The sequence below is a fragment of the Phlebotomus papatasi genome, chromosome 2, assembly GCF_024763615.1.
Source record: "Phlebotomus papatasi isolate M1 chromosome 2, Ppap_2.1, whole genome shotgun sequence".
NCBI classification, from domain to species: Eukaryota; Metazoa; Arthropoda; class Insecta; order Diptera; family Psychodidae; genus Phlebotomus; species Phlebotomus papatasi.
Window position 1 is genome coordinate 90024699 of NC_077223.1, and position 12487 is coordinate 90037185.

At 32.6% G+C, this 12487-nt stretch overlaps 1 protein-coding gene across 2 annotated transcripts in view; it reads right to left on the reverse strand.

Annotated features, from left to right (window-relative positions):
• Positions 1-12487, reverse strand: part of LOC129804992 (contactin-2-like) — an 89733-nt gene that overhangs the window by 42651 nt on the left and 34595 nt on the right. For both annotated transcript variants that reach the window (XR_008752037.1, XM_055852793.1), the window contains exon 2: positions 5683-5828. Coding sequence is in view for 1 of the 2 variants with exons in the window: in XM_055852793.1 (XP_055708768.1) it covers positions 5683-5828 (146 nt within the window). In the remaining variant the exon portion in view is untranslated. The remainder of the gene's footprint in view (positions 1-5682; positions 5829-12487) is intronic.

The following is a 12487-nucleotide window of genomic DNA, read 5'->3' on the forward strand; positions in this document are numbered from 1 at the left end:
TTATAATTTTGCCTAACTGTTAGGTTTTCCAATATTTTGTTTATTTTTTGATCTTTTATTTTTTAAATTCTAACACTTACTAAAATTAACCCGGAAGGTTACTAGAATTGATTCTCTCAATATTCTTAAATCAATTTTGAAAGTAATTAAACAATAATAAGTTATATTAAATAAGTCAATATAAATAAATTAAACAAGAGCAATAAATTTAATAATGTAAATTATAAAAAAATAATAACAAAAATAAATTTTAAATAAACAAAGAAATAAATAAAAACAAATTAATTGAATTAATAAATTAAATAAACAGTAAATAAAAATACTATATAATAATAAATTAAAATTAATTCCGAAAGGTACTAAAATTGATCCCCTCGATATTCTAAAATCAATCCTGAATGTTACTAAAATTAATCCTAAAAAGTTACTAAGATTAACCCCAAAGGTTACTAAAATTGATCCCCTCGATATTCTAAAACCAATCCTGAATGTTACTAAAACTAATCCTGAATGTTACTAAAACTAATCCTGAAAGTTACTAAGATTAACCCCAAGGGATACTAAAATTGATCCCCTCGATATTCTAAAATCAGTCCTGAGTGTTACTAAAATTAATCCTGAAAGTTACTAAGATTAACCCCAAAGGTTACTAAAATTGATCCCCTCGATATTCTAAAATCCATCCTGAATGTTACTAAAATTAATCCTGAAAGTTACTAAGATTAACCCCAAAGTATACTAAAATTGATCCCCTCGATATTCTAAAATCAATCCTGAATGTTACTAAAATTAATCCTAAAAAGTTACTAAAATTGATCCCCTCGATATTCTAAAATCAATCCTGAATGTTACTAAAATTAATCCTGAAAGTTACTAAGATTAACCCCAAAGGTTACTAAAATTGATCCCCTCGATATTCTAAAATCAATCCTGAATGTTACTAAAATTAATCCTGAAAATTACTAAGATTAACCCCAAAGGTTACTAAAATTGATCCCCTCGATGTTCTAAAATCAATCCTGAATGTTACTAAAATTAATCCTGAAAGTTACTAAGATTAACCCCAAAGGTTACTAAAATTGATCCCCTCGATATTCTAAAATCAATCCTGAATGTTACTAAAATTAATCCTGAAAATTACTAAGATTAACCCCAAAGGTTACTAAAATTGATCCCCTCGATGTTCTAAAATCAATCCTAATTGTTACTAAAATTAATCCTGAAAGTTACTAAGATTAACCCCAAAGGTTACTAAAATTGATCCCCTCGATATTCTAAAATCAATCCTGAATGTTACTAAAATTAATCCTGAAAGTTACTAAGATTAACCCCAAAGGTTACTAAAATTGATCCCCTCGATATTCTAAAATCAATCCTGAATGTTACTAAAATTAATCCTGAAAGTTACTAAAATTAACCCCGCAGGCTACTAAAATTGATCCCATCGATATTCTAAAACCAATCCTGAATGTTACTAAAATTAATCCTGAAAGTTACTAAGATTAACCCCAAAGGCTACTAAAATTGATCCCATCGATATTCTAAAACCAATCCTAAATGTTACTAGAATTAATCCTGAAAAGTTACTAAGATTAACCCCAAAGGTTACTAAAATTGATCCCATCGATATTCTAAAATCAATCCTGAATGTTACTAAAATTAATCCCGAAAGGTACTAAGATTAACCCCGCAGGTTACTAAAATTGATCCCCTAGATATTCTAAAATCAATCCTGAATGCTACTAAAATTAATCCCAAAAGATACTAAAATTAACCCGCAGGTTACTAAAATTGATCCTCTCGGTATTCTAAAATCAATCCTGAATGTTACTAAAATTAATCCTGAAAGTTTCTAAAATTAACCCACAGGTTACTAAAATTGATCCCCTCGATATTCTAAAATCAATTCTGAATGTTACTAAAATTAATCCTGAAATTTACTAATATTAACCCCCTAGATTACTAAAATGTACCCTTTGGATATTCTGAAAGCAATCATGATAGTTACTAATATTAATCCTACAGTTACTAAAATTGATCCTCTTGATATTCTAGAAATAATCCTATTTTAAACTATTATTAATCCGTAATATTCTAAAATTATATAAAGATTTTTAGAAATTTTTGACCCACCAGTTACTTAAATTAATCCTACAAACTTTTAGTAATTTACCCTAAAATTAAGAAATCAAATTACTTGGAGCAAAATTTACCCTGATTTTAGTATGATTTTAGTAAAAATTTCTTAATTTTAGTCACTTATTTTTCTCTGTGTGCTTACGAGAAATATGACAGAACTTCGTGACTTACTTCAGTCTTATTTAGTTTTGGTGAAGTACTAACAAAGTTTTTTCGCTGTTTTTGAGTGATATTATTGAATATTCATTGAATATTGTGTTGATTCACGTTACTGATGATTTGTACATTTGACCTGAAGTGAGATTTGCCTTGTGAATTATATTTTTCGTGTGAAAAATGGGAAATTTTTTAAGACATTCACCAGTGAGGTGATGATTCTTATTTTGGACAGGTGTTTTTCTCACGAAATTTCGTGAAGTTTTAGCTTTTGTGATGACTAGGTTGGACAAATGCCTGGAGAAACAAAGGAACATCATCTCTACGAAAGAGATGTAGCGAGAAATGCCTTGGAAGGCTCCCGGAAAGGTCAGGGAATCAGCGAATCCGCACGTACTTGGAGTACCGAAGTCAACTCACTTTAATGAATGATATGGAAAGTTTCCGGGCTTCTTGTGACATTCTACGTTTCCCTTACATGAACAGGAAGAGGACTTGGTAAGATTGGTTCATCAAATGAAGAACAATGGGCATCCTATTGAGGCGGATTAGCTGTCCAAATTTACAGCCAAGTTGGACAAATTAATAAACAAGTTGTCCAAAATAAGAGCCAAGGTCACCTCTACTTATCAATTCATTTTTAAACGTATTAAAACTAATTTTAGTAAAAATAAGACGATAAATAGCTAGCTAAGTTTCTAAACAACCCTTCTGAAAAGAGAGTAACAAGAAATGTCAATTAGTATAGAAAATATCGCACTTCAAACTTGGAACTTCGATGCTTATAAGCAGACTGTCCAAAATTATAAGCACTTCCCCTAAATGCAAAAAAAACACACAAGTGCAAAATGCTTCTATTGGAAACATATGAATCCAAATGGAGACAAGGGAAAGTTTCTAATTGGAGACAAACAGTGTAATTGAAACCGTGATGAAGGGCTTCCAAAATCTTGTTGAGTTGCTCCTGAGTGCAGGATTTGTTCTTATTCCTGGTCTTTTCTCCTTTCTCAACTAAAACAAAAACAAAATCTCTCCAAATAAAAATCATATTTCCGGGGTTTCCTATTGAAGCATTTGCAGACACTTCAGAAAAATCCTATTTGTTCACGAAATAGGTAATTATTTCATTTGAAAACTTCACGTACCGTTAACAATAAAGATTAGTACTTAATTTAACTAAAATTAGCCAGAAATATGACATAAATGTTAAACAAAACGAATAAACAACAGTCACCCTATTGTGTTTTTCATTGGAAAACATGATCGATCGATGATAAATTCAATGGTGAAAGGGTTACACTTTTAATTGTTCTGAGAAATTAACAAATTAAAATTTGTGAATATGAATGGATTTTCGCTTTATTTGGAGAAAAATTAACTAAATAATGAAACTGTGGTATATAAAAAATATAAATATAATTATTTAGTACTGTATTTATCATGAAAACAATGACGTTTCCATTTGGAGTAGCGAAAAAATTCCATTTGGAGCAGGTTTTGAATTAGCTTAATTTACCCTACTATTAACTTCGATTAATAAAATAGAATTCTTGCTTTGGGAAATATCAGAAAAAATAAATGTTCAAAGGCAGCCTTCCATTTATTTTTTTATCTTATTTCCCAAAGCAAAAATTCTATTTAGTTAATCGAAGTTAATAGAAAATAGTTGTATAGTCTATAGTTTAGAGAATAGGGTTTTTGCTTTGAAAAATAAGAGAAAAAATGGAATATTCAAAGGCTTCCGCATTCAAAAGTAAACCACTTTCCCCAATATTGACCATTGGAAACTTTAGAAATCTACAAACCAACCCTTTGCCCCTAAAATAACATAATTTTATAATATAGCTAACAGTAACAGGTAACAGGATGTTGATTGCACGTATTTGATAATTTTGAGCCACCTTTTTTTAAATTTGTCAACAAACTTTTGGGCGATGCTGTAAACGAGGAAATAAACTTTTTACACTTACTGTATGTTCTGAATTTTATTTTTGGTTTAATAATAATAATAATATTTATTGTTTCATGCCCATAGTACACATAAGATACATCTAGGACTACAGTAGACTCTCACTCAATCGGCTCTTTTTCAATCGGGCGACAAATTTTGTTGACAATTTTCACGTTTAATTATGAAGCTAATTCGCTCAAATTCGCTGTAGTTCTTCCTATTTTATCGTGATTCTTTATAATTGAGCACTTTTTGTGGAATTTACAAAGGATTTCACGCTCAAATCTATCGCTAAACCGGATGACATTTCGCCCCATATTCCCGATTGAGAGAGAGTCTACTGTATATACATAATTTTTATTTTTATTTATTATGTTTATTTTTCAAAATCAAAAAATTTATTTCTCCAGTTCCGTGACACACGTTTAGATTGATAATACACCCTTAATGGCCTTTACGCACTAGAGAAATTTATGACCATATTGAAGCAAATTCCATAAGATTTACAATGAAAAAAATCTTCAATAGGGACATAAATTTCTCCAGTGTGTAGGGGTCATAATAATCAAAGACTCACTTTTTGAAATGAAATTAGGGATGAAGGAAGACCTTTTCGGTAAGGCACACCTATTAGCATTTTCGTCAAAATACTAAAAAAATTTAATGTATCTAATAAAATTCAAATATTATGAGGTTTTTTCATCAATCTACCTTTTCCTAACAGAACAAGTGTTCAAATTGCATATCCCAAATTGAACAAAAATAACCAATAGGAAATGATACAATTTCTTAAAGTGTCAATATATGTTCCTTTGACCCTAGTAAAGCGAAGAAAATTTTCTTGTGGAAAGATTTTAAAACATATTATGACAGTACGCGATGCAATCAATGATATTTTTTTTAATTAGCTCCCAAACAAAGAATTCTTTTATAATAATTGCCAACGATTGTCTAATTTGATAATTTTAAACTGAATTTTAGGTTTGTTAAAATTTGCAGAATTTAGAGAGGCTTATACGGGCTTCAGACCTAAGATTTAGCTATCTGGCTTAACTCCTCTAATTCCTAATCAGGCACGATTTTTTAGAAAATTGTTGTTTAGGATGAGATCATAGGGGCAATAGATTTTGAAAAATCAATAAAATTGCTTGTTATTTAGATTTTTGAGACCTTCAGAAACTGGGCTAAACCTCCAGTCTGAAGCCGACATTACGTAACGTTCCAAATTTGAGCTTAGCTCATGTGATAAAGGCTGAAGAACAGAGGCTCAGTCAAGACATAAATTTTATTTGTTTTTCTATATTTCATGAGCTTACGATACTTCTCGAAATATTCAATAAAAGTTTTTAAATTACGTTTTTGACTATATTTTAATAAAAAATTCACTGACTTTTGCCTTGATTGGATTGAGTGTTTAGTACAAAATACTTACTTACAGTGGCAGGTGCTGAAAGAGCGACAGAGCATGGTAGGATGGCTAGGCCACCCTTCTGGCTCACGATCCGAGTGCTATTTTTCGTCAGGAACTGACTCTCGCCCATTGCAATAGCATTTCTGTGTGCAGCCCTATGATCACTTTCGGCTGAAGAGAAAAAAAGAGGAAAAATAAATGTGAGGAGTCAAATATCAAATTAAATTTGTCAATGGTTATATATAAATTTTCCCCAGGAAAATTATACAAGGATATTTAGTTTGCTACAATGTTGTTAAATATTTAATAAAATTTGGTGAATTTTGTGTGTACATTTCACGTTACAGTTTCATTTTGGGTTCGATTTGTCTCTCATAAATATGGTAATAGCATAGTTAAATTGAAATTTAAAATTGCTGCATTGCTTAATTGCTGAATCAATTTGGCTTTTGCATAAAGAGATATTTTCACACCAAAAAGCCTGCATTTATTAATATGATTTCAAAAACGCAGTTTTATGACGTAGGCTCTTGGTACAGGGAGCAAAATTATTCATTTTTTTCTAGAATTGAGACTCAACAAATTATCTAAATAAATTGTTAAAACAGAGCAAATGGTTCTTTCATGGATTTTGTACAACTCTAAATTTAGCGATAGGGGAGAGTTAAAATGATTGAAGCACTTAAAAGGAAATCAAATTTTGAGGGCTTAGAATCATTGATTACGGGTCCTCTAGGGGAAGGTAGGCATGGTTCGCTCAGAGTGAACCTTCAAACGATACGAATTTTATCTTTGTTTGCAAAGAGCTGACCTACTATTTCTTATCTCGTTTCATAAGCTTAATAATAATCTATCTTATGGCTAAGAAATGACAAACTAGATCTTTGCAAACAAAGAGAAAATTTGCGTTGTTTGAAGGTTCACTCTGTGCGAACCATGTCAACATTCTCCTATATAAATTTCCCTTATTCTTTACTGCCACATATTACAGCCTAAATAGTCTCGAGGATCGGACTGAGTAGACAAAATATTTGGAGATTCTATAGTTATTGATGAATGATGGCCTGTCGGATCAATAAGGTGATCTTATTGGATGTATTTTTCTACAAAGTTTACTAATGTCGTCATGCATCCCCCAAACTTCCCTTCCCTCCCTTACAGCACATTAATGTGGAACTCTAACATCTATCAACTCAAGTTTTTTCCGAGCTGATTCCGACTCCACCATGCTTCATTATGCCTATGAGTGTCTATTGAAAATTTTCAACTTGTGCCAGATGGTATATTTTTAGAACTCATAGCTAAGAGTAAGGGAAATCCGCGCCAGGCTCACGCAAAAGATACACACTTGAATACACAGAAAGCTCCAGTGCAAACAGATCCCCAACTCCTCATGACACCCTTAAGCAAATGTCGCTTACAATTTCCGGCTATGGTTTTCCTTTCCAGCATCCATGCTTTCAGGGTGAGGATAAATCCAAAAGATTCACACTGAATGTCAATGTAGGGTAAACTTAAGGAACTAAGAGTGAGAGAGATTTTCAAGATAAGATTGAGATACTCTGAGATATACGCACTTGCATGATAGGTTTCTTTCTATAAACCGACACTTAAACTATATAAAGGAAAATCGTAGGCTGTGTAGTAAGGATGAACTCTCTGAACCAGAAAAATATCGATTTTGTGGGTGAACCTAAATTATTTATGAGTAAAAATTGACAAATAAAGCTTGGATTAACTTAATTAACCCTTTAACGACGAGACACTTTATGGACTGAAAATCAACAATAAAAATTAAACTGGGAAACATAATCAATGATAAGTCTTACATCTAACCTTGAAAAGTCCAACAGAGTCTGATTCAGTGTATTTTGTGCTTCTATGAACGATAGGGACAAAAATAGCCCAAAAATTTAAGTAATTTTTCTGACAATACCAATGAATAATATTTTTCACTTAATTGAGAAATATTACGTCTGAGTATTGTAGTTTTTATTGCCAAAAGGGTTTTGATAAAAAAAATTGGAAGTATAAAAAATAAATAAAATCAATTATGAATTTGAGAATTTCAAAATTCGTCATTTTTGAGCATAAATATTTACTACATAGCAAATAGCTAGAGACTTGCAAAAAATATTCTAGATTCCTTTAACCTTCTACTTTACAATTATGTACAGACATAACAAAAAATAACTTTGGGTAGTCAGGAAAAATTATTTTCTTTATGGGACACCGGTGTTCCAATCGTCCTTAAAGAGTTAAATTGTGATTTTAATCAGATTTCCGTCCGTCCTAACCACTTCTGAAGAGAGAACGGAAAGAGATATCGACAAGCGGTTTTACAATATGTATTAATATGTTAATTCGATTTTTTGATCTCAACTTAACCTTTCCATGTCAGAAGCCAATTGGTTTATTTGAACCATACCGTATCACGCATAAAAGCATTTATATGCTGTCTTTCATGAAAATTCGGAAATATCGAAGAATCACGTCAAGACAATGTTATTCGTTTCTGCTTCTGAGAACAATTTGCTCATTGTCAATAGTCAAAACTACCTGAACAAACTTATTTTGACGTTTATTCGTTTTCAACAGTTCCTGCACACCGCTGACCTAATGCAAAGTATCTTGTAATTTGGACTTTACATGGGCTTCAGTTAGAAAGGCCCTAGAGAGCGCATTTGGCATTTATCAGGCGGATGAGGCCATGTTTTAGCTCGTTGGAAAGGCCTTGGAATTTCCGACAAAACTGAGCTTTCTAATCGGTTTTGAACCAGTAATGGAACGGTTCATAACCGACAACTAATTTTTATACGAAATTCAATGAAATTACTCCTGAGGTGTATTTTGGGAAATATATTGATTGTTTTTTAAATCGGTTCAGATCGGTTGTGGACTGGTAATGAACTGGTTATGAACCGATAAGTAATTTTTATCCGAAAATCTATTTTACTATAATTTTAAAATTATTTTGTGGGGTCTTTCGAGTAATTTACGAATCGGTTGAGAACCAGTAAACGGTAAATGATGCGAAAGTACTTTAGAGGTATAGCATCTAAGTCACGAATTCGAAAACTTAGCAAAGCCTGAGACCCTTAACTACTCCTTTTTTTAAGTATTGATTTTTTTTGGCTTAAACATATCTTAAAATATATTAATTAAATAATATTTAGGATACATCAACGGTTAGAAAAGCTTGATTTAAAGTATAATATAAAAATCTGGAAAACTTAGTCGTAACTTTAATATTGCATTGGATTGATATGAAAAATTTAATTATTACATTCATTATGCTCTCAAATCGATGAAATGAATTCAAGATTACAATGAAATTCATTACATTTCTACCATTGAGGTGTACCATAATGAAAATTCGCATTAATCGTTTAGAAGAGAGTATAAAAGGAGTGAATTCATTGTGCATTCAAATAGAATTCTTTTCCACTTATTATTTTTCACTATGGGGTTTTTTTCCTGTGCAAAAACGGAATCTCTGAAACTACTCCAATAAATTTATTTATAATATTCTAACCCCGCATATTCAAAAGACTACCTCTTGCGGATTAATTTAATCTGGGAATTTTTTCGGAGCATCGCCACTTCAGTGGTGCTTTGATCACATTTTATAATGTTTAAAATAAAATAAGAATTTATATTACAGCACATTCCCGTAAATTTTCATACAAATACCCTTTTCAAGGATTTTCTTTCTGGAGGAAGTTGTGCATTCTTCTGGCAGGAAATTCAGAAGAGAACGAAAAGAAGAACAGAAAAATTTAAATTTATTCATATTGTTACTATTTTATCTTGGGAGGCTGGGTATAGCGACGTCCTATGTTTGTTTCTATTAAATATGTGGCAATTTTTTGCTTGACAAATTCAGCACAAACAAGATAAATTAAGGAGTAAACTTGTGAAAAAAAAGAACAGCTTTCGGCTTATTTTATAAACGTGGTCTTGTGGCCTCGTTTATATTTATTATTTAAGCCAAGTAAATAATTACAAAAGGAATATAGGGGGAAGTGGGACACCTTTGAATGTGGGGCACCTTTGAAATTGGGATTTTCCACCTATTTATAAGTAAAATTCAGCTTTATCGTGTTATAATTCAGGTGAACAAACAAATTGAGAAGCTAAATTGCATTATGTTATGGGTCAGTTCCACATAGGAGAAAAATCCCAGTTTCAAAAGTGCCCTACTTTCAAAGGTGTCCCACTTCCCCCTATGATAAAAAATGTTATTATTTTCAAACAATAAAACGAATTAGATGAGTGAATGCATTTTACAGGAAATAGACGGCTCAAATAAATTAGAAATTCATGCCAAAGAAATTAAATCGTTAATTGTGACATTTGTTGACCTTAGGATAAATCTCGAATGGGATAATTTATAATTTCGGCTTTGTGACCATATTGTTAGAGAAATGTTGATTTTTAGGATAGGAAGGATAGTAAAACAAAAACAAATAATCTTGAAAACTTTTAAAACTAAATTGGTTAATTAGAAAAAGATTAAAAAAAAAATCTGAATAGCCTCAATTATACAGTCAAGTGTGCTAATCCGGGCGCTTCGCTATCTGGATCGTTTGTGACTAATCCACTTAAAATAATATTTTTATTTTTATTTCCGTAATATAGTCACTACAGTAACATAATATAACTATTCAAGCTTGAGAAAAAGCAAATACAGTAGACTCTTCGATATCCAGCACTTCGATATCCGGGTGACAGCTGCCAAACACTGGCGGTTGATATATTCAAAATTATTTTCACTAAACATGAAGTTTGTCCAGAGTGAATTAAAGTATTATTAACATTGTATCGAAGTTTTTAATACATAATTGTGATAAAAAATGAAACATAAGCACACCACGAAGACAATTCTCTTTTTCTTTGTCAGACAGAAAATAAATTCACACGGCACAAAATAGAAAAACCGTTGATCATTCAAAAAACCTAAATGTCATTTTGTCCCCCAGTCAGCCGGATATCGAAGAGTCTACTGTATAATATTTTTATCCATTAAATAAGTGAGTGTAATCGACTCATTTCAATCTTGTGCAAGCTGGGTTCTTCACTAAAAAGGGACAGATAATCCTAACCGGCTTATGTAGGTGAGATTCTTAACGTGAGCTAACTCGGAGTGCATGCAAATTCGATTTGATGCTGAAGTAGGGAGACGCCATTCAGTTATCTTGAATAAAATTCGTGAAATTATACAAGTTTTGTATATGAACCAAAATGTCAAGGATTTGGATGAACTGACAGAAAAGTGTTATATGGGTGAAATGTAGACCAGAATGTTCTCTATAATTTTGCCGTAGAACTTGAACTCATCGATTACTCAGAAGCCAAGATAAGCGAGGTTTTTTGTTTCTTAACTCGTTTTTTCATCCAGAGTGCCCCAAGTGTTCATTTGTTGAACTTCAACTAAATCAAAGAATTGTTGTATTTTGCGGGACTTTCCATTTAAACCCCTATTTTAAGTGTCTTGGTGGAGTAGAGGCAGTCAAATTGGCATCTGAGTGATTTCAAAGCGTTAATATGGGAAAAATCAATTTTTTCACACTTAAACGGCAAAATCGGAGTGATAGCGTAGTCTGAGCGGAAAATGATGTATGGACGAAATGTAGAGACAAATGTGCTCTACAATTATGTTGAAGTAATCATCAAAATCGGTTCAGCGACAGTCGAGATAATTGAGGTTATGTGATATTGAAATTGGTTTTTCGACTGTGGCGCCCCTGGTGTTGGTCCCACGAAGTTCAAATATTCTAGAAAGTTGTAGCATTTGGTGAGATCTTTCGTTTAAGCCCTCATTCATCAAAATCGGTCACATAGAACCGGAGATATGATTTTTTGAATTTCGTGAACTTTGACCCCTCATATCTCCGGTTCTATTAAAACCACAGCGCGCATACGCACCATTTTGGAAACGTCCTAGACTGGACTACAACATACTAAAATTTCATTAACTTGCACAATGCCGTTTTTGAGAAAAGTGACTTTGAATTTCGATGAATTTTGACGCTATCACAGCGCCATCTGTGGTGACTTTTTGAACTTCCATCTGAAAGTGCTCATCGAGACGAAACCAAAAAGGTAAAATTTAGGTCGCTATGTTAATTAGAACCGGAGATAGAGGCCGGTCAATGTTCGAACTTTGACCCCTTATAGCTCGGGTCAGGGGTTATGGATCGACTTAAGGTTTCTTTTGTTTGATAGGTATAATCAACGGCTACAACATACTAAATTTTCAGCCCGATGCACAATGGAATTTTTGAGTTATTTAACTTTTAAGATTTAAAAATTTTCTTTTTAAAAAAAGCGCCCCTAGCGGTGGTTTTATGAACTTGCGATGTTAGAAGAGGAAGTGGCATTTCACGAGAGCTTTCCAAAAAGCCCTCACTTTTTAAATTCTGACAATTAGAACCGGAGTTATGGCCATTTTAAGAAATTTTTTTTGGACCCTTATAGCTCGGGTCAGGGGGGTCGGGGGAACTTAAGTTTGGTATTGATGGAAAGCTCTATGGCCGAGCTATAACATACTAAAATTTAAGCCCGCTGAATGCCATAGGGGCGGAGCTATTGAGAAAACAAAAAAAGGGGGGTCTTCAAAATGGCGGATGGAGGGGTGGGGGGTGGGGGGTCTATGCACCAAGTTGCAATTTTCACCCGATATATAACCTTTGCCGAAAACCGCAAGTCGATATCTTTTTTAGTTTAGGAGCTATTAAGCTCCAAAGAGCGGCCGGCCGGCCGGCCGGCCGGCCGGGAACGTAAAATAGCCACATATATATTCGGAATCAGGAAGTGGCGAAACACAT